At 40.7% G+C, this 22784-nt stretch overlaps 1 protein-coding gene across 1 annotated transcript; it reads right to left on the bottom strand.

The window, feature by feature from the left end:
• Nucleotides 1-1186: 1186 nt before the first annotated feature.
• Nucleotides 1187-12575, bottom strand: LOC134292471 (zinc finger protein 436-like). The gene is made up of 2 exons (XM_062957505.1): nucleotides 12458-12575; nucleotides 1187-9950 (listed from the first exon to the last, which is right to left on the bottom strand). The coding sequence occupies exon 2, from the start codon at nucleotides 9726-9728 to the stop codon at nucleotides 9081-9083; it is 648 nt and encodes a 215-aa protein (XP_062813575.1). The 5' UTR covers nucleotides 9729-9950; nucleotides 12458-12575; the 3' UTR covers nucleotides 1187-9080.
• Nucleotides 12576-22784: the final 10209 nt, after the last annotated feature.

Genomic DNA, 22784 nt, shown 5'->3' with positions numbered 1-22784 from the left:
CTAGGAATTTCCCAATTTAGCCTGGTTTCTCAGTCAGTTCTTTAAAAATGTATTGCATTTGTTACTACTGAGCTGAAAATAGAATTGTATTACACATATTCCTGAAAGCAGTATGGCCCTTTTAAATTACTTCTTACTTCTGAATCAGCCTGACGGGATCATAGTATTTATAAATAAAAAAGTATGAAATAAAACAGTATGACTTCCAAATATATGTGTACTGTCTCTGTGTGCACCTCTTCCCCTTCAAGTATTTCCTAAATTTTATTTCCATTCAATCAAAGGGAATGAAAAATGACTTCAAACTACAGGAAAGGAGATTCCACCTGAACATTAGGAAGATTCTCATCAATGTGAGAGCTGTTCAGCAGCGGAACTCTCTGCCCAAGTGTGTTGGAGACTTCGTCTTTGGAGACTTTTAAACAGAGGCTGGATGGCCATCTGTCAGGGGTACTTTGAATGGTTTTCCTGCTTCTTGGCAGGGGGTTGGACTGGATGGTCCACGAGGTCTCATCCAACTCTATGATAAAGTGCTAAGTCCTGGAAACACCCTAGGCCGGCCCACCCTTCCTCCAACTAAAGACAGGAACTGCTGAAAATGATAGTTTCTATTCAAGCTGATTCTTTTATGGATCTCATGTGTACTGCATGCATATGTGTGAGAAGTTTTCGGGAATCATAATGTTGGAAGGGGTATCAGAGGCCATTTAATCCACACCTTCTTAACTATTAAAGTAACCTGAGAGGTGTGCATCCAACATCTTTTTAAAGGTCCGAAGAGTCTATCATTCTCTGAGGGAATCCATTTCACGGCTGAAGATCTTTAGCATCAGGAAGTTATCCTATAGAAGTTTAGCTGTAAACTCCTTTCTTGTAAGTTGCATCAAATGGTTTGGATCCAACCCTCAAACTCACTCCACGTCCTCTGTGACCTTTCAGACATTTAACGATGGCCATCGTATCTCTTCTCAATCTTGTCCTCAGTAAAATCCCTGAAATACTAATATTGACCCATCTGCAAGAGATGGCCCACTGCAATCTGCACTTATTATAATGGGAAAGTGTGGCTGTGGGCTACAGGGCCCCTCTCACTTATATTTTGGCTACCCAAGGCCTCCGACTGTGCCAACATGCATTAACTGAGAAGAGAGAGTCCTGTCTCCTTGAGATAAATGATCAAGAGGCATTTCAGAATCCAAAAAGTAAAGTTTATTTCATACAGAGGAAAGACAGACACTGTTAGTACAATAGGAAAATAAAGTAAGTTACCAAGGGCAATACCTGGAAATGTAATAGATGGTAGCAGAATACTTAGATTTCAATTTGGCTATGATACAGCTGCAATAGCATTTATTACTATTTTTAAGGCTTACCCATTGGCAGTAGTACTAATAGAAAACAACAAGAAAAAAGGTCAGAACAATCCAAAATCAACCCTAGCATATTCTCACCTGCAAACAATACAAAAGCAAACTAAGATAAACTTGCCCCGACCTATTAAAAAGCTAGATAGATTCAGAAAGGTCAAGCTGAACCAATAAGGAGTGTCTTAACAGAGCTCGCTCGAGATGACACCAGGCAAAGGAGGGGAACAAGCAACCCCAAATGAGTACTTTGCCCCCACACACATACACATTGCTGAAGCCCTCTGTGTAACGATACATATTTTCATCTATTTTATTAGTTAAAGGTCAGAGGTGATACTTTTGTCTGTCATCACCCATTACATCAAAAATTGGAAATTAAAAGAATGCTTTGATTCTGAGCCTACTTACTGGAAAGCAAACTGTCAAAACTGAGGAGCTTGAATTTAGAGAAAGATTTTTAAAGAAGGAAACGTAAATGGGAAATCAAATTATTTTTCTTCCAGTAACTACACACATAGGAGAGAGAACGCTCCAACATACACTCTGCCCCTTCTGTTCCTGCCTGCCTCTCTAATCTCTAAACTAGGTGCAATGAGTTTAAGATTGCTCTCAGAAAGCAGTGAATCAAGTAAAAACACTGATGAATGTGAATGGAAAATAACAATCCATCCAAGTTCAATTATGGAAGAATGAGACCTGACCTATACATGCAACTGAATGAAACAGGTAATTTCACAATTCCCACTACAGCCAAGAAAGCCTCTTTTCAAAGACACCTCTGTGCCAATATACTTGACAAATAGAAAACTATCATGGCTGGCAGACAGCTAAGATAAAAGCTTTCTACTGTAGTAATACATTTTAAATGAAAAGGTTTTTTAAACCCTCGAGAGCATATAGAACTAGAATTCTAGGGTTTTATCACTTCTGTACAATAGGCTTTAAACCAGAGATGAAGCTGCTTTGGCTTTTTTATTGGTTTGGGTAGGGAATGATGGGAGCTGTAATTCAAAGCATCTGTGGGGCCAACGGTTCCCTATTCAGATTTCACTACCTGTGAAAAGGAGGAAATTAGTTATATAAGTTGAGCATCCCTTATCTGGAATTCCAAAATTCAAAATACTCCAAAATCAAAAATAGTCCAACTAGGTGTCTGCAATAGTTATGTTTTTTGCTTTCCGATATTTAATGATTTTCATGTTTAGAATTGGTTTCCACCTTGAAGATATCTTAATTATGTACATATGTGCAAATATATGTATTCCAGAATCCAAAAAGAAAATTCCAAAACTGAAAACACTTCTGGTTCCAAGCATTTCAGAAAGGTTAAATTCACTACTGCAAAGACACTGCATTGCCCAGGAAATTCTTCCCATACATAGATTCCGTTATAAGTCGATCTCATGCAAAAAGTCAATAGCAGATTTTGGCACTAAAATAATTGTTTGTGATATGAGCTGTGGATAGATAAGGGAGTCATTATGCAGAAAAGGGCAAGTTACAATCTCTTATCTTAGTGGAAAACTATGTCAACCCTGCTTTAAATAAATCATGCCCCCACCCTCAAGTGAGTTTTCCTTAGGGTCACCATAAGTTGCAAATGACTCGAAGGCACACAACAGCAATTGCTTAATAGCAATTGTGCTAATTCTTCATTGAAGTAAATTTACAGGAAGCCACCCTCCTATGAGTTCAGGTTCTGTTACAAGAATGCATCACACTAATATGAGTGTGAATGCAGAAACTGGTATGAAGAGATATGCTATTCAAAGTAATTGAGATATGGTGACTCAGTCTTGCATCTTCTTAAAGAACTATACAATACATATTTTAATTTATTTTCTCTATTAGTAAAAAAAATGTCAACAAGGGAAGGAAGGTGCAATAATCAAAAGGGAACTCACCTTTTCTGTCTTTTAAAATGTTGGGCTCACACACTAAGCAAAAATAAATAAAACCTGCTTCAGGTATGAGACCATGGACTACATAGGGCCATGGCGTTACCAAGAGCAGTCCTCTAACAGAAAACCTATCAAAGGAGACTTGTCTTTTCAAAGTGTTCTGTTTGATGCCTGATTAGCTCATTTCAAAGATAAAGAATCATGATATGGCTGAGAAGTCAGGGATCGCGAAATGGCTCATTAAGCAGGCTGAACAGGTCCATTTGGCTAGTTTTTCTCATCAGTGATATTCTGTATTTTTGCTAAAACTATAATCAAATCTCCAAATCTGGACCCTCTCTCTTTTGGTGATGGTCTTCCTCTTTTCTGACATGCGCCAGTAGCCATCCCAGGAGGGAATCACAATCATAATGCCATTTATCCGTTGAATAACTCTGGTATCCCAAAAAATTACATGAGGGAGTAGGGATGAGTAGGCATTATAAACTGGAGGGTGACTGTCAACACCAAAAATTGCTCAACTTGGGCATGCGACTATTCATTACTGTATCGATTAGAGTTCTGCTGGGACTCATTTTTGGGTTTTTTCCTTCCAAGGATGGCTTAAAGCACTAGTATACTGAAACCTGCATAACTTCTTTTTCACTACTGTATACTTTTAAACGCAACAGAAAACAAATATGCATCACCAATGACTGTGTTACAATACAGGTTGAGCACCCATCATCTGCAACTCCAAAATACTCCAAAATTGACCACATGCTTTCCGATGGTCCAATCTACACAAACGTGGTTTCAGCACAAAATTTAAATGTGTGCATAAAATACCTCTAAGCTGTGTGCATAAGGTGTAGCATAAACGGATTTCTTGTTTAGACTTGAGTCTTGTATTTCCTATATCTCATTATGTGTTTGCAAGTATTCAAAAATCCAATATATGGAACACCTATGGTCCCAAGCTTTTGAACAGTGGCTGGATGGATACTTTGATTGTGCTTTTCCTGCATGGCAGGGGGTTGGACTAGATGGCTCATGTAGTCTCTTTCAACTATTATTCTATGATTGTATTGAGCATTTCAGATAAGGGATAATCAACCTGTAGTGCCTCTGGCCCTACAAAAGTATCATCTATATACACTACATAGTTTTGGAATTTTAATTTGTTTTGTCACTTGTCATTTCTGTTCTACAGCTGCTGCCTTACCAAACCCACAGACCAGAGAAACAAACCAGTATGAGGGCTGTAGTGCAGTGAATTTGAGGATTTTCTAAGCAGAAATGAAACATTTCCTGAACTTCTGAAGCCCTGGGAAGGAAAACCTGTTTCTATAAAGAAAGCACATGCACACACAGAACGGGGTGGGTGGAGTGGACTTCTAGGCAACATTTCCTAATGAACCTAAAACTTATTTTACTCTTTTAACAACTTGACACTCATGGTTTGCGATTTGATTAGTACATAGAACACTACTACTTTGAGCAGTTCTTAAATTTGCAGAAGAATCCCATGCATTTTTACACAGAAATGCATGGAGCTTATATACAGGTATGTCTGTATAGGGTTGTGGACCCCAAACTACAAAATCCATGTTTTGTAGTGGGTTATCCATGCTGGGCCAAAAGGGATCCGGTGAAAAGGACAATGGTTGAAGGATACTTACTTCAAATGACTACCTCCACACTACATTGAAAGATACTATAAGGCAAGCAACAATCCACAAGCAACAAAAGCCCTGGCTGCTCCCCTACAAAAGGCAAAAGCATCTTATCTGCAGGAATACAGCTGGGAACTGTGTGTTTTATATATCTACATATACACAAGGATTCTTTTTTTTAACTCTGTAGATTGTCTTACAAAAAAAATATATTTGTACTATACATTCTGAGTGGGCAAAAACTTACCTCAAAAACATTTCACTCATTCCAAAAAAAGAAATGTTGTCATAGGTGGTTTTTTCTGTTGAACAAAAAGGACTGTAGAACAATACCACTCCTCTATTTTCTTCCAGTTTTTGTCTAGGTCTTCTATAAAATCCATGGACCTTTGCAATACATTTATATACAGTGTAACCCTCACAAAATTGGAAATGGGGCCACCTATTTTACCACAGAATTAGCAGAGCTTGGAAGTATGACACTGAAACCAGTGATGTTAATATCTTTTTCTTTCAGCAGGAACCATGTTCCATTATTCTTCGGTTTCAATTTAGAAACAGCATTATTATTTCAAAAAGGTGGCTATTTTCTGTCTTCCCAATGATGAGCATGGCACTGAATATCTTTATTCCCTCATTTTCTACGCATTTACACTTCAACACTCCGAAAAAGCAGCAGTGTACAGTATACGCTCTGAACTTTGAATCTACTGATGACTAATCTTATTCTTGTTCATTTTGATGCCTTTACACTGATTTGAGATTAAATACTCCACTGCCTAAATCAGTGGTTTCCAACCTTTTTTTGACCAGGGCCCACTAGACCAGGGCCCACTCTCCAATATTAGTACCAAAAGGGTTATGAATCAGGTTTTGGTCAACTTTAAATTTGGTTTGGTTATTTGGGATGCCGATTCAGAAAACTGCATTGGATAGACCACATCAGCTCTAGTTTCTGATACAGAACATATGCCATCTAGTAGTCACCATCTGCTCGCCCACAGAAAACCATATTTAATAATCTAGAGCCGATGTGGTCTATCCGATGCAATTTTCTGAATCAGCACCCCAAATAACCACAAGAACAGGCCTAAAAACAAAGACACCCATAATTCTTTTTGGTTGAGCTGTGTTATTATCCGTGGATTTTGTTAACGCTCATGTAAAAAAAAAAAGAAGGGGAGAGGACTGAGGTTGAAAAAAACACAAAAAGCGGAGCGTGAGACACAAGAAACTGTCCCTAACGGCTTCCTTTTGCCTCCTCATCACGGGCAAATGGTCACGAGGAAGGGGCGTGTTCTGTGGGGCGTTGAAACGGTGTAGTAACGGTGAAGCCGTGGAACATATTTTAGTTCTTGTGGACTACTGGTGTTTGGGAATCACTGGTCTAAATAGAGTATGACATTCTCATCTTTTCAGATCTCATCATGGGGAGGAGGGCAAATCGAGTAGGGAAAACTCCACTCACAACAGCAAAGCCTGACCTTGGAGAATGAACTACTGAGGCAGTTAAAGGCTGTAATGGTAATTTAAGATTAGGGAGACTATCCACTGCCAGCAATGGCTGAGAAGCTAAGCAAAGAAAGCCAACAAGCACAAATCATTACTACATCAAATAACAGCACAAAAGGATTAAAGGCTGTGGCTCCAGTATTTCCACACTGTGCTAGCCACTTTAGAAAGAGATCAATACACTCTGGATTCAGCTTGGCTTTAAATTCACTAGAAGCTCTCTTACTGCCAAGCTCTCTTTGCTGGCATATAAGATCAGTGTACACACATGTAAAGGAAGAATATATGAAATGACACCAGAGTATATAGCAGCTTGATTTTGACCCATCATTCTTGGTATTCTTTTCAAGGACTCCGTGTCTGTTGTACTAAATCAAGATGCCACCAAGAGGGCATTCTGGTATACGAGAATTGGTTCCTCCATTTTGTAACAAGGAGTTCAGAAATCTCAGAGAAAAAAGAATGGCTGGATGGATCTTGCCATTCTCTTATTTATGACTCGCTCAGGCTTAAAAAAATGAAAGATGGTTACTCAGAGAACTGGAAACATTATTATAAAACACAATCTGTCCTATTACAACCAATGGAGAGATGTTTCTGAAGACTGCAGTAAGTCCTTGGCTCTGATTAGTCTCATTTCGTTTTCTTCTTGAAACAAAATCTTTTATGACAGTTTTTGCTCCAATTGCAGACATTCTGAGTAATTTCATTTCCCTGATTTCAAGGAGCCCAAATTAAAATCCATGCATGCTATGTACCCAAGGTTGTTGCCAAAGCCAAATGCTATATTTAACTTGGTTAGTGGCATGGTAGGTGATCTCTGTCTGGGCCTTGGTCTAAAAAATATGGCCAAGCCTCTGTGTAGTCATTATTTTTGAAGAGTTGAATTGTGTCAAACAGCTACAAAACTGAAGAAAGGAAATCTTATTTAAGAGTCACAGGGAATGAAGTACTGGCATACATCAAAAGAGTATTTCCCTGGGCCACAGATATGAGGGAAAATACTGTTTTATAGACTTTAAAAACGGCAATAGCAACTGCTAGGCACATCAGCTTTTGTGTGCTTCAGAGCAGTCCACGATACAGCTTCAGTACTTTACATGACACATCAACTGTCCCATCAGTTATCTTTTGCAGAAGGAAATATCCTGAATGTTTTTGGACAAGACAGATGACAGTATCATTTATAATACAGTCTCTACGCCCACACATCCCACTTTAAAATGGAACAGAAGTTATATTTTAAAAAGACATCTAAAAATAAAAAGCAACGAATGCAGGATGTCATTTTTGAAACTATTTCTACATCACACTGGAGTTATGTTGCTGTGAAGCATGTCAGTTTAATTATATCCATCACTATTTTTGTAAAAAGAGGGGGAGGGGAGGGGCAGCTAAAATTCACTGAGGAGGCTGAAGGCTTGTGAGACACAAAAAAGTATTTCAAGACGTCTGCTGAGCCTCATGTAAAAAAAATGTGAAAAACATAATGATCTCTTCCTCAGTTCCCATCTGCAAAGTGTTCAGTATTCTATTGGATGATTATGAGCATAAATGACCATTTTGTGACAGCAAACTTGAGGGCTAAGTTACAACCAAAACAAGGCCAACAAGATAGAAAAGGAAGATTATTTACATGCTCAGGGAAACCCCAGAGTTTCCAAAAGGAGAAATAGTCTTGAGAGCTAAAAATGTCAAGGAGCAAATTTGTCTGCCTACACCCTTAAAAAGCTCAATTAGGACAAAACCTGGCCAGTGGCCTGAGAATGCAGAGGTGGGCCCAAAAATTAGGGAGATGGAATGGTTCCCCAAAAGAAAGCATTGCTGGCTGGAACATAGAAAACACTTCGCACTGGAACATTCTGTCGATGATTACTGTAGATGACCATATAGCAATCTGCAGGCTAGCCATGGCACGGAAGAGCTGGCTTCAAAATAAAAATATATAGCCCCTTCTACTTACAGAGTGCTGAAATTTTCAAGAGGCAGACAAAGCACCTCTACATGCCCACACTGTCCTATTAGGCAATGCAAGGAAATGTAAGTATGCAATAATCAGCATTTCCTCAGCTCCAGGGTTTCAAGTCAAAGGAAAAGCTATTCTATGCTCATTCAATGAGAATTGCCAGAAAAAAATATTTGATCTTCACTGATGTGTTTATAACACAACTACACATAGTGATGCTGGAGAATTCAACACATCTTGCAGGGGTTCCACAGAGGTTTTCTTGTCACTGTTGTTGAAAATCAGTGTGGCATCTTTCCTGGCAGAAAAAGCAAGCCTTCACATGTAATACTTTGCACACACAAATACAGTGTTAGGTAAGTTTAGTATTTATGCCTTCCCATCTGGGGAGAAAGGAGCAGGCAAGAGTCTGTTGTTCAAGCATCTAAAATGTCTTTGCAAGAGCTGAACTGAATGGGAGAACTTTATACTATCGGTCTCCCTGTAGACTATGTGAAAATCACCAAGTGCGTTACATACAGTTCTCTCAAAAATGGCAATGAGCTAAACATCTAGGCATTGTAGACTGGAGAAAAAAGTGGAAAAGAGCCATCTTGGCACAAAGATGAAAGTACTCTGAAGTGTCCTATACTGGCCATTTCTGCTCCTGGTTTGGGTGGACAGGAGAAATCCTAACCAACTAAACTTTATGGGTCCGCTGGTGCCTTACAAGATGAGAAGCAGCCCCAAATCCTTTCCCACAGCTGGCACACTTAAAAGGCTTCTCGCCTGAGTGAGTGGCACGGTGGCGCTCCAGGTGGGCATTCCGGGTGAAGCCTTTCCCACAGTCCCGGCAATTGAAGGGTTTGTCTCCGCTGTGGATGCCCTGGTGGCGCTGGAGGTGGGCGCTGCGGGTGAAGCGCTTCCCGCAGTGAGTGCAGCGGAAAGGCCGCTCCCCAGTGTGAGTTCCCTGGTGGCGGGTGACATGGGCACTGCGGGTGAAAGCTTTGCCACAAACCCCACACTCGTACGGCCGCTCTCCAGTGTGAGTGCTATGGTGGCGAGTGAGGTGGGAATTGCGACCAAAGGCCTTCCCACAGTAGGTGCATTTATATGGCCGCTCCCCAGAATGGGTCTCCTGGTGCCGGGCCAGGTGAGCACTGCGGGCAAACGTCTTCCCGCAATAATTACAGGGGTACGGGCGGTCTTCCTCTGGCACTTGCTGCCCAAGGCGTTTCCCACCTAAGGGACGCTGAAGCCCAGAGTGGGTGGCAAGGTGGCGCGTCAGATGCGAGTTGCGCCGGAAACCTTTTCCACAGTAGGGGCAGTTGTGGGACTTTTCTCCCATGGTTTCAGAAGGTTGTGTTGAAGGATAAGCAATCACCCACCTTGACCCACCTCTCCTCCACTTGAGCTGCTTATGGTTGAGCACAGAGAGTGATATAACTTCTTTGGCCACCTGCCCCAAGTCAGCTGCTGTGGTTTCAGGATCTTCAGATGCCGTCCAATCCTTTTCCTTAATAATTTTTCTTCAGACTCTAGGCATGCATCATTTCTATTCCATCACCATCTGGGGCAGGGAGAGAGGCAAGGAAAAAGGGCTTGTATAAATTGCTGCCAAAGCTGAGCAGTACAGTGCATTACAACTAATTATTAAAGAAATAAGAATAACTTTCTTATTGGCATCAGACTCTTCTGCCATACACACATCATCCAGCATACAAATAAAATAAAATCCCACTTTGTTACGTACTGCATTACAGCTGCTATAATGGCATAACAGTGAAGGTTCATAAATATCAATGCATAAAACCACACTCAAGCCAGGCACCCACATTATGGAGTAAGATGTCTGTACTCAGATCTTTTAACTTTTGTGTTCCTGGTCATTGCACACTTTTTGGATGCATTTGCTAATACATTCCTTGGCAATTTCCAAAGATAAACTTAAGACCTAGGGATGTGGACCTTTAACCCTCCAAATGTACCAGAATAGTGATTTTCAGGCTATCTAATGTGGTGGAGCAGCAATTAATTTCTTCCAAAGTGCCAATTTGTGTCCACTGGGTCCAGTGTTTTCTTTCTTTTCTGGAAATCTGCCAGGGATTATCTGCCTGTGGCTCATGGACAAGCACTGAGCTGAAGGACTACTACTTTCAGTAGTTCTATTCTAGATTACTCCTTGTACAATTCTTATCTTGAGTCATGCTACCATGTGGCTGGCTATGGAGTATTGTAATACCAAACAACCAGATAGAAAGGGGTTCCCCACTTCTGTTTCAAGTCTTGATGTGCCATTACTCTGAGAGTTGTAATCCCAAAAGTAATTTTTCCAAGCTACGCGAGTAATCCATTAATTATAGTCCCACCATCATGGTGGCAATTGGTGGCTTCCACATCAGGGGATTCCTAAATCAGCTCTGGGCTTGAAATTGAACTTTGAATAATCTGTCCAGGGTATTGAAGCCTTCTTTCAAAATGGGTTCACCAACTTGGAGAGCACCTACACTCTAGAATTAATGCAGTTTGACATCACTTTAACTGCCATGGTTCAATGTCATGGAATCCTGGGAGGTGTAATTTAGTCTTTGGCAGAGAAGTCTAAAGTTCTTATAAAACTACAATCCCCATGGTTTCATGGCATTGAGCCATGACAGTTAAAGTGGCATCAAACTACACTAATTCTACAATGTAGATGCCCCGGAAGACACCGGAAGGCCAGGGTTCGAATCCCCGCTCAGCTATAGAAACCAATTCTGTGATGTTGGGCAAGTCACACTCTCTCAGCCTCCAAAGAAAACAAAAGCTAAACTTTTTTGTTTAAAACTCACCCTAATTCAAAAATGACTTGAAGGCAAACAACAGCCAGAAAGAAACCAACTGGATGACCTTGGGTTATGTGGGTTCCTAGCCTCAGATTTAGAAGAAAAACAATAGAACCATAGAATAATAGGGTTGGAAAGGCCACATGGGCCATCGAATCCAACCCCCTGCCATGCAGGAAAGACCAATAAAGTATCTCTGACAGATGGCCATCTGTTCAAAAGTTTCCAAGGAAGGAGCTTCCACCCCACTCCGAGGCAGAGTTCCACTACTGAACAGCTTGTACAGTCAGGAAGTTCTTCCTAATGTTCAGATGGAATCTTCTTTCCTGTAATTGAACCCATTGCTCTGAGTCCTAGTTTCAAGGGAAGCAGAAAACAAGCCTGCTTCCTCTTTCTAATGACACCCTTTCACATATTTATACATGGCTATCATGCCTTGAACTGGATCATATGGCAGTGTGGACTCGGATAACCCACTTCAGAGCAGACGTGAATTATCTGCCTTGATATTCTAGGTTATATGGCAGTGTGGATTCAGATAACCCACTTTAAAGCAGATATTGTGGCTTATCTGCCTTGATATTCTGGAGCCCCTTCCACACAGCTGAATAAAATCCACATTAAACTGGATTATAGGGCAGTGTGGACTCCCAGTAGGCCAGTTCAAAACAGATATTATGGATTATTTGACTTGATATTCTGGGTTATATAGCAATGTGGACTCTTAACCCAGTTCAAAGTAGATCTTGTGGATTCTCCGCCTTGATATTCTGGGGCCACTTCCACACAGCTGTATAAAATCCACACTAAACTGGATTTAGCAGTGTGGACTCCAATAGCCCAGTTCAAAGCAGATATTGTGAATTATCTGCCTTGATATTCTGGGTTATAAGGCTGTGTGGAATAGGGACTTGCCCCAATCAACTAGCAACAGCCATTCAGTTGAATGGAAGATGGAAAAGAGGGGGCTTCGAAGGCGTTCCCCAAACACACCCACCCACACGATCCTAGAACGACGGTGGACACCACCTCTATTTACACGGGATACTAATATCTAAATGGCATAACGGAAAATCGCGCCTAAAAAGGGGGGGGGGGCAAAGGAAAGCGGGGGAAAGACAAAGAGGGGAAAGGAGAGGAGCATGAAGTTCCCCTCACTCACTGCCCTTCCTCGCCCATAGATATATATTGATATTTATGTATAAACAGATAGGACTCCGTTCTATCTCCCTCCCTTCTTCGGAGCTCTCACCGAAAGCAGCCCCGGGGGAAGGATCCAACGGGGGGACTGAGGCACCTCCGGAAGGCGCGCGCTAACCTCTGGGCCTCGGAAGCCAAGGAAACACCCTCCGCGGTAGGTGGGCGGGCGGGCGGGCGGGAGAGGGCTTCCGCGCATGCGCCTGCAGGGGCAGCGGCGGGCTCGCGGGCCGGAAGTAAGTCCTTCTCCTATCCTGTCCCCGCCCTTCCCTTCGCCAGCCAGCTCCGTCTCTGTGGTATTAACCCTTCAAGTGAGAGCGAAAGTCAAGGCTTCCGCTCGCTGCTGGGGATTCACAACCTTCCATGTAAGTATCCAGACCTTGGAGCTGCAAGGCTATTGATGCTAATCAAGGTGGGCAAGTGCACATTCACACCTGCTTCAAAAAGACAAAAGCTCTTTCTCTCACCTTAGACCTTCCACAGATATATAAACCCCACTTGCCTAGTTTCCAACAGACCTCACAATCTCTGAGGATGCCTGCCATAGATGCAGGCAAAACGTCAGGAGAGAATGCTTCTGGAACATAGCCATACAACCCGGAAAACTCACAACAACCCAGCCTTCCATGTGTTTGGACTTCAACTCCCAGAAGCCCTAGCGAGGCAGTGTAATGGTCAGGAATTCTGGGAACTGAAGCGCAATTAAAAAACAACAACAACACAACAACAAACCTACACATATACACAGTACTTGACACAGTGTGCTCAATTCTGGTGCAACTCCGATTTCCATGATTCCATAGCATCCAACCGTGACAGTTAAAGTGATGTCAAACTGCATTAATTTTACTGTGCAAACCAGTCCCAAAATCATATCAGTTACACTATGGGCCCTTCCAGACAGTCCCTATATCCCGGGATCTGAATAAAACATTAATATATGATCCCCTTCCACACAGCTGAATAAAATCCCACATTATTTGCTTTGAACTGGGATATATGGCGGTGTGGACTCAGGGCTCTTCCATTTAGCTCTATAACCCAGATTATCAAAGCAGAAAATCCCACAATATCTGCTTTGAACAGAGTTATCTGAGTCCACACTGCCATATATTCCAGTTCAAAGCAGATATTGTGGGTTATTCTGCCTTTATATTCAGGAAGGACCCCGAGTCCCCACTGTCAGATAATCTGGGATAATCAGAAAACCTGGGATCAGATTTTTGTTCCTGGAGTCCCTTCCACACAGCTGAGTAAAATCTCACATTTATTTATTTATTTCTCACATTTATACGGTATCCCACCCTTCTCACCCAAAGGGACTCAGGGCAGCTTACAACAGTGGCAACAATTAGATGCCCATACAAACCAATATAAAACAGCACATAAAACAATTAAAACTATTAAAATACATTATGAATTAAAAATATACATTTCAAACATAAAATCAGATCCGTTCTTCCTCATGCTTTGTCCATAGTTCAGTCCGTGTCAATTTCACCATTTATTGCTTAAAAGCCTAGGCACACAGCCATGTTTTTAAGGCTTTTCTGAAGCCCAACAGGGTTGGAATTTGACGCATCTCTCTTGGGAGGGTGTTCCACAGCCAGGGAGCCACCACCGAGAAGGCCCTGTCCCTCGTTCCCACCAGCTGCGCCTCCGAAGCAGGTGGGACCGAGAGCAGGGCCTCTCCAGATGATCTCAGAGATCTTGCTGGCTCATAGGAGGAGATACGTTCGGACAAGTAGATTGGGCCGGAACCATTTAGGGCTTTATAGGTCATAACCAACACTTTGAATTGGGCTCGGTAGCATATCGGCAGCCAGTGGAGCTGGCTTAACAAGGGGGTGGTGCGCTCCCTGTAAGTCGCCCCAGTTATTAATCTGGCTGCCGCCTGTTGTACTAGTTGGAGCTTCCGGGCAGTCTTCAAAGGCAACCCCACGTAGAGGGTGTTGCAGTAGTCCAAACATTATCTGCTTTGAACTGGAATATATGGCAGTATACTGGAATAACTATGGCCCCTTCCACACAGCTATATAACCCAGAATATCAAGGCAGAAAATCCCACAATATCTGCTTTGGACTGGGTTATTTGAGCCCACACTTACATATATTCCAATTCAAAGCAGATAATGTGGGATTTTATTCAGCTGTGTGGAAGGAGGCTCAGATAACCCAGTTCAAAGCAGATATTGTGGGATTTTCTGCCTTGATATTCTGGGTTATAGGGCTGTGTGGAAGGGCCCTTGAGCCATTTCCCACTTCAATCCCTTTAAATGCTGTGACTACCTCCTGCAGAATTTTGGGGTTTATAGTTTAGGGAGGCCCAGGGGTTCTCTGGATGAGCAGTTTAAAGACTCTTCCTAAATCTACAAACCCCAGTATTCTGCAGGAGGCCTTTAAAGTGGATTGAAGTGGGAAAATGGTCGAGTGTGATGAGACCCATTGTGAGATTTTCTGCCTTGATATTCTGAATTATATATACCTGTGTTGGAAGGGCCCTGGGTTATAAATGTCATTTCCAAATTGAGGGGGGGTGGACTAAATGGCCTCTGGTGCCCCTTCCAACACTATGATTCCCGAAAACTTCTCACATGTATGCACAGAGTAGACCTGAGATCCATAAAAGGATCAGCTTGAATAACAACTATCACAACGGTCTTGAGTTGGAGTAAGAGTGGGTCCTGTCTAGGGTGTCTCCAGGACTTCGATTTAAAGGAAATGCAATTTAGAAAATACTTAAAGAGGAAGAGGTGCACACAGAGACAGCACACATATATTTGAAAGACATACTGTTTTAGGTCATGCTGTTTTTTATTTATAAATACTATGATCCCCTGGTGGTGTAGCGAGTTAAATCTCTGAGCTGCTGGACTTGCTGACCAAAAGGTTGGTAGTTCGAATCCGGGGAGCAGGGTGAACTCCCGCCATTAGCCCCAGCTACTGCCAACCTAGCAGTTCAAAAACATGCAAATGTGAGCAGATCAATAGGTACTGCTCTGGCCACATGATGTTGGAAGCATCTATGGACAACACCGGCTCTTCAGCTTAGCAATGGAGATAAGCACCAACCCCCAGAGTTGGGCATGACTAGACTTAATGTCAGGGGAAAACATTTACCCTACCTATGATCCCATCAGGCTGATCCAGAAGTAAGAAGTAATCTTAAAAGGCCATACTGTTTTCATGAATTTGCATAATATAATTGTATTTTCAGCTCAGTAGTAACAAATGCAATACAGTTTTTTTTAGAAATGACTGAGAAACCAGGCTAAATTGGGAAATTCCTAGTTTCCATCTTATCTTGACCATAACACTATGTAACACGATTTTTGTTCCTGGGCGCATTCATGTGTAAGAGGCAGTGTGTAGGTGTGTCATGTTAAGGTAAAAAAAAAAACCTCTTGATTTATGTGAAATAAGCAATAAATCATATATATTTTTAAATTATATAAATGAAAAAGTTTTCATGAGTATGTTGTGTCCCCATACATTTCATTATTACAATTTATCTGTGTGTCCATATCTCTTATAAGTGGTTAGTTTAACCTCTGGTTTACTAGTAAAACTGAATAGTGGTGTCGTGAAATGATCCATGTCTAAAAGGTGTGTCACCAACATGAAATGTTTGGAAAGCTTGGCTTATTTAGTTCCTTCCAAATCTTATCCTTCTGATTTCTTTAGGGCGGTCTCCAATCCAATTAATTACTGAACCAAGGTTTTAAAAGACTTTCACTATTTCAATGGCTTCACCATCTATTTTAAAGTTATATAAATGTGTGTGTGTGGTTTTTAGTGTAGTACCAAGATACCACATTGGACTTTACTTTAGGGCCCCTTTATACTGCACAATTATAGCACTATAGTTCCACTTTTACTGCATGAAATCCTAGAATACCTTTTGACAGGTTTGCCTTAGGGTAGCTGAAGGTCAGAAATGTCTTGAAGGTACACAGCAACAACATGACTGATAAAGGCCTAAATACAATAAAGGCACCAGATCCTATTGATCTTTGAAACTAAGCAGGGTAAGTCTTGGTTAATACTTGGATTGGTGACCACTAGGAGCTGTAGGCTATATTATCTAAAGTGGAAACTGCCAAAACCACTTCTAAGTATTAATTACTTAAGAAAACTCTATGACACTCTTGGAGTTGCCATAAGTCAACAGGAGCCTTGAAGGCACATACACACAGAGATCAAAAATGTGTGGTCTGCCATAAATGGCCATAAAGCAAATCGGGGACTATTTTCCCTCTGATTTTATATTCAATTCCTTCGCTCCTCCATCCCAGAAAGCATATGCTTCCCATAATTTGCTTTCTGGAAGAGGGACAGCCCTATTTGTCTTTTGAAGTCAAAATATGTGTCTTGAAAGAGTGAAGATACATTTTATTTAGCATTATCTTGCTTAGCTTGCAATCCCAAAATGCTTATGTCAAATAATATTTGTTAGCCCTTAAGATGCCGCAAGATGGTTGTTTGTATTAGCAGCTATAATGGCTACTAAAGCTTCCTAGCGGGTTGTTGTATTGGGTGGGGAATGGTATACACTGCCTGTCTATTTCTTGTCTCTTTTCAATCTATCCAGCCTCATTTTCTTCATCATTTCTCATAGCTGCTACAATTGTTTTATCGGAGGTCTGACGTCCATCAGCAAAGCTGGGTAATTGTTGACACAGAATGTAAGAGCTATGCTATTTTATGTAAAGACTGTCATTTTCCCTCCAGTGTGTCAGAAACTGGTACCATGTTTGTACCCGTTGACTTTTTGTTAATTTCCTGGAAACTCACTGGGAATCAGCATCAAGCCTGGTACCAGTTACTACCTTAAGTAGTCTTAGAGGATTCCCTTTTAGATGGTCTATTATTGCCTCTCCTGGAGCAACAGGATTTTTGTTATGTCGTAAAGGCTGCAGATATATCCCTACTTATTCAAATTTGGAAGAAACCAATTATAGACATCACTTGTAACTGCCATTGCTCAATGAAACCATTGATGTTGTAGTTTTACAAGGTCTTTAGGCTTTTCTGACAAAGAGTTCTGGTGCCTCAGCAAGCTACAAATCCCAGGATCCCATCGCACTGAGCCGTTGGTTTTAAGTGGTATCAAACTGTGTAGATGCATTCCGAGATAGATTTAACAACTTTAATAAATTGAAATGCATATTCAGTAAAAGGGATGAAAAGAGTTAAATAATTATAATAAGGTATTAGATAACTTCTATACAAATTATAATACAAGTATAGATTTTCTATCATCCCCCTGATGCCATTTTCCTACTGAAACCACTACTTCTTTTCCTTGGTGTCTATAATTTGCCTTTTCTGCCTTGCTAGCTTTCAATCCCATTGGATTTATGCTTTGCATTCCCCAGGACTGGATTATTTAATGTTATGGCAGGTCTGATAAGATTATGGGAAAAGAGAACATTCTTCTCTTGTTTTTCCCAGGTCGTTCTGTGTGTCATCAGTGGAATGCTTTAAACCAGCGTACAACAATATAAAGAAAGTTCAGGGGAGGGGAACTGTCCACCAGCTCCTAGAAATATTATTAACACTGGTTTAGATCACTTAGAACTTCAGCTATAAATAGGATTGAAGTAAGGAACTGGTGTTCAGTGTTGCTAGGATTCACACAAATTTCTTACACACATAAATCACAACCCCACCTCTGTTACAGTGTGAGGCCAACACAAATGGTGCTGCTTTAGGGCTTCTATAAATGTCTTGTAAACATTTCCCCACCCTTTGCAGTCTAAAAGAGTTCACATTCCTAATAGCTAGGAGCAAGGCTGCTGCTTTGTCTGGGAATCTTTACTATAATCACTTTCCGCCTTTATTTTTAATCTGATGTTTGAAGTGGTTTTATGCATTTCTTTTTAATACAATGTTTACAGTGGTTTTATGGTCGGTTTTCTCCTTATTTAGCTGTTGCTATCATCTGCCTTAAAACATCGATGAAGATATTGCAGAATACGACTCATTTCTGTTAGAAACAAACAAGCAAACATTGGCTTTGTCTTCTGGAAAGAGATTGACTTGTTACTCAAAACACAAATCTTTTATCTTGTGATGTTTCACAGATGAGCACCAGAATAGATATGATCAAGCAACATTAGACTGTGGTTAAGATGGTAAACTTGTTTCCTTATTAATAAGAATAGATAAGAGAAGCTGCATACTGAGAAGTGCAGGATCTATGGCCCTTAGAGGAAAGGAGGGCAATGTGTCAAACAAGAATTCTTCCCCTCAAATTTTCCTCCAGTCCCCAAATTTCTAGGCTTGCTGTAACATAAAACCACAGTTGATCATTTAGAAATACAGTTTAGATATCAAAAGGAATGGGCAGGCAAAGTTACTAAGAGAATGGCAATACATAGAAGAGTTCTAGGCAGGTATTATTTTCAGTGTCACATTCTGGCAATGCTAGAAATGTAGGGATTGAAGAAATATTTCTGAGGGTGGGCAGAATTTTTATTTATGGGGACAGTCCTCATTTTCTCCCCACTGCAGCTGTATCCCTACTGCATGTGTGCGCAGAGTATTGTATTTATTGATCCGCATTTTTCTTTTCCTTTCATCTGGCTTTATGAAATCCAATACATAAAATTAAGGATTCCTTTGTTTAAAGTAAGAGTTGCATGTGTTTTCCCTCATTAATAATTTTTGCTTTCGCTTTGTTTGGTCACACTCTTTTTGCCACACTCAGATGTTCAGCCACATACATTCCAGTTTTCATCTGTGAAATGAGGGATGGTACTCTCAAATCCACTGTCTTTTCAAATAAGATATGGCAGTATAGACAATAGAATAGAATCCTGATTGACTAAAGAAAAAAAATCAGAATATGCTAGTCATGGGAACCATGCCCATTTTTCAACTGAGATTATTGTTTGCATACCACTTTCAGATTGAAAGGAGGAGGAGAATGGCCAGCAATGAGAACATTTAGAACTTGAAAACTGGGGGGTGGAGTTCTTAAAATTTCCTCTCTTCCCATTCCTTCCTAACACATATTTAAAATAGAACAATGCTGGCAACAGCAGTTACTCTCCCTAGGTGTGCAATAAATCTCTTTCCCTTTTCACCAAGTGCTGGATAAAATGCTTGCCTTCGCTGCTCCAGCCATTTTACTCTTTTCAATACTTTTTCTACAGCTTTGTGCTCCTTTGACACAAGACTTTAAGATCCCAGCTGTTGTTTCATGCCTCTATTCATTTTGTTTTGCAGGATCTTAATTTTGGAAGTCATTTCCTCCTCCTGTTCACATTGTTCAATCTCTTGTACGAAAGACTTGGGAGGTCAAGGTCTTGGAAAAGTTTTGGGAAAATGGGCAAGGGTTCAAATTGTCTGCTGTTGGTTTAGGCTGTTTCACTGTATTTTAGCAGATATTTTAATACAAGGTTTTAAATATAAGTAGTAGAGTGTTGGTCTACAACTCTGGGGAGTAGCATTGAAATTCCCACTCAACCCACTGGGTGGCCTGAGGGAAGTCACATTATCTCAGCTTCATAAGAAGGCAAAGGCCAGCTCCCTGTGAACAAATTATGCCAAGAAAATCCTATGATAGGTTTGTTGTAAGGTTGGAAATGACGTGAAAGCACACAACACAAAAACATTCAGACAGATCAGGTACACATTTATCAGAAAATTCTGGCCTAGGTTTGGTTTCCTCATATTGGGGGGGGGGGGGGGGGGGGGAATCCAACAAAAATAAATTGCAACCTTCACACTTGCCTCAAACAGACAAGAGTTCCTTTTCCCACACTGGATATCCCACAGATATATAAACCCCACTTGCCTAGTTTTCAACAGACCTCACAACCTCAGAGAATGCCTGCCATAGATGCAGGCGAAACGTCAGGAGAGAATGCTTCTGGAACATGGCCATACAGCCCGGAAAACTCACAGCAATCCAATAAAAATTATTTCCTTTCTATTAATTTCTGTGGGGAGGTTGCAATTTTCAGGTGAGTGGACAGTAATGACGAATTGAAAATTACTATTTGTATTTTATAAACTGCTACAAATATTACATATGTAAGGTAAAATCTAGGTTCTTTGCTCTGTATATATCTTGCTCTAATAAAACAGATTTTCTAATATTTTTACAATTTTGTGAAAAGGCAAGACAATAGTGATCCTACAAACAATGTATTTTAACAATCAATGTATTTAAGCTTGTTAATTGCAACATTCACACTTGCTTTAAACAGACAAGGTGTCTTTTTTCACCCTGGACATTCCACAGATTATATCCACTCTGATATGGAAAACACCACTTGCTTCACTGTCAACAGAACCTCTGAAGATGCCAGCCACAGATGCAGGCAAAACTTAAGGAGAAAATGCTGCTGGAACATGGCCATGCAGCCCGAAAAACTCACAGCAGCCCGAAAAACTCACAGTAACCCAGTGATTTCGGCCATAAAAGCCTTTGACAACACAATGTATTTTAAATTGACCGCTTCTTTCTTGTTGTTGTATTTCACCGTGTTAGCATTTCAATAGTCTCATTTATGACCTGCAGTTAGTTTGCCCTAAGGAAACTGGGATCTCTATTATGTCTTCAGTGTGTACTACTTCTACAAATCACCCAAGTAATTGTGAAGTACTGTATTCCGTATACCTCCACCTCTAACAATTGAATTTTTAAATAAAATTGCAATGGGCAGTTAAAGTAAGCTATTAAAGATATGTGTAGAGTCTTAGGAAATACCAGCAGAACAAATTCAGAAGCTATGGCCCCCTCAGTACACAGATACAAAATAGCCTCTATAGGACAGAGAACCCAGAAAAACTAGACATAGTTTTGTCTGCAAAATACTCTCCCAAACATTCCTATCTGAGGTATTTCCACATTGTTTTTCAAACCTGGCTTCCACTGTTTCCCCAGGATGTTATAGTAATTCTATATACATCTTTCTAAAACTCATGCTTGAGCAGATGAAAAATATTCCTCCACCTCAACAGGAGCATTTTTCAATAAAATTATAAGTAAGAACTCAATAGATTTTCCCCCAGTATTTGAAATAGCTGCATTTGCACATATGTACATACAGAGGAGACCCATGTCCAAATACTAAATTTATTTATGTTTCATACACACTTTATACACCTAGGCTAAAGATACATTTATACGCAACATTTAAATCATTTTGTGCATGGAACCAAGTTTGTGTACATTGAACTCTCAGGAAGCAAAGGTACCACTATCTTAGTTACCAAAGAAGACAATTTTGGATTTCGGTGTATTTTGGAATTCTTGGCAAAGGACGCTGAACCTGCACATAAACTACCAAATCCTATCCTATCAGATGTCACCGATCCACTCTTTGGGCTTCACACAAATCTACCATTTGCCAAAATATACGATCCTGTGCTTTTCTTTTCCATTTCTAAGCAAATTGCTTAACCATTGGTTCATCCCATTAAGTATGAGGTCTGCCCCAGGGCCGCTTGTGGTCTCTTGGTATACAGTTCATCAGTCAACATGTCCATCAGTCGACATGTCTTTTGTTCGTGCTATATGTTAGGTAAAACTACCCAAAAATCAAACAGGATACAAAAGTTGAGTGTTCATCTCATTAGCCAGCAGAGCATGAAGGGCCATGTGATGCAGTTGTAAAGAATTCAGAGCTTAGGCAGGCAAAGATGCAGAGTCCAATCTTACAAATCACAAAAGGTTGATTTACAATAATAAAGAATAACTGCATTTCTTAATCAAGAACTGGGTCTGAGCTACTCTAACACCCAAAGGTTTCAAGAGTGGGAAAAATCACTACATCTCTCTGACACACAGGCAGAGATCTCTCTCAAAGAACACAGCACACAGTAAGATGTAAGAAACAGAAGTCAAAATAATGGCTTGCAATAGAAAAGTATCCATTTTACACAACGAATCAGAATGAGAGCAGAAACAGAGGAGAGAAGAAATAGAGACATTCCCAGCTGTCATACAGGAGACTTGGGCAAGGGAAACCCTTAGTTTATACCAGGCATGGGCAAACTTCGGCCCTCCAGGTGTTTTGGACTTCAACTCCCACAATTCCTAACACGGAATTGAAGTCCAAAACACCTGGAGGGCCAATGTTTATCCATGCTTGATCTAGAGGGTAGCATAATTCCTATCTCTGATTGATCGGCTGTAGGCTCTTAGGGATTGTGGGAGTTGAAGTCCAAAACACCTGGAGGGCTGAAGTTTGCTCATGCCTGGTCTAAACTAAACTAACTAAACCGTTCCTCATTGAGGACTTGAGACTTGGGCAGTTTTGGGTTGAATTCCAACAATATGCCCTCCCCATCTTCTTTTTGCCTGGCAGATGTCATTGACCATGTCAATCATTACCAAAATATTGATTACCAAAAGGTCTTCGACT

This window comes from Anolis carolinensis, chromosome 6 (assembly GCF_035594765.1).
Source record: "Anolis carolinensis isolate JA03-04 chromosome 6, rAnoCar3.1.pri, whole genome shotgun sequence".
Classification (NCBI taxonomy): domain Eukaryota; kingdom Metazoa; phylum Chordata; class Lepidosauria; order Squamata; family Dactyloidae; genus Anolis; species Anolis carolinensis.
The sequence above is the reverse complement of the archived record's forward strand: the minus strand, read 5'-3'. Positions and strand labels throughout refer to the sequence as shown.

Coding starts and splice junctions, on each gene's coding strand:
- LOC134292471 (XM_062957505.1), bottom strand. CDS start 9,728: ATGGGAGAAAAGTCCCACAACTGCCCCTACTGTGGAAAAGGTTTCCGG.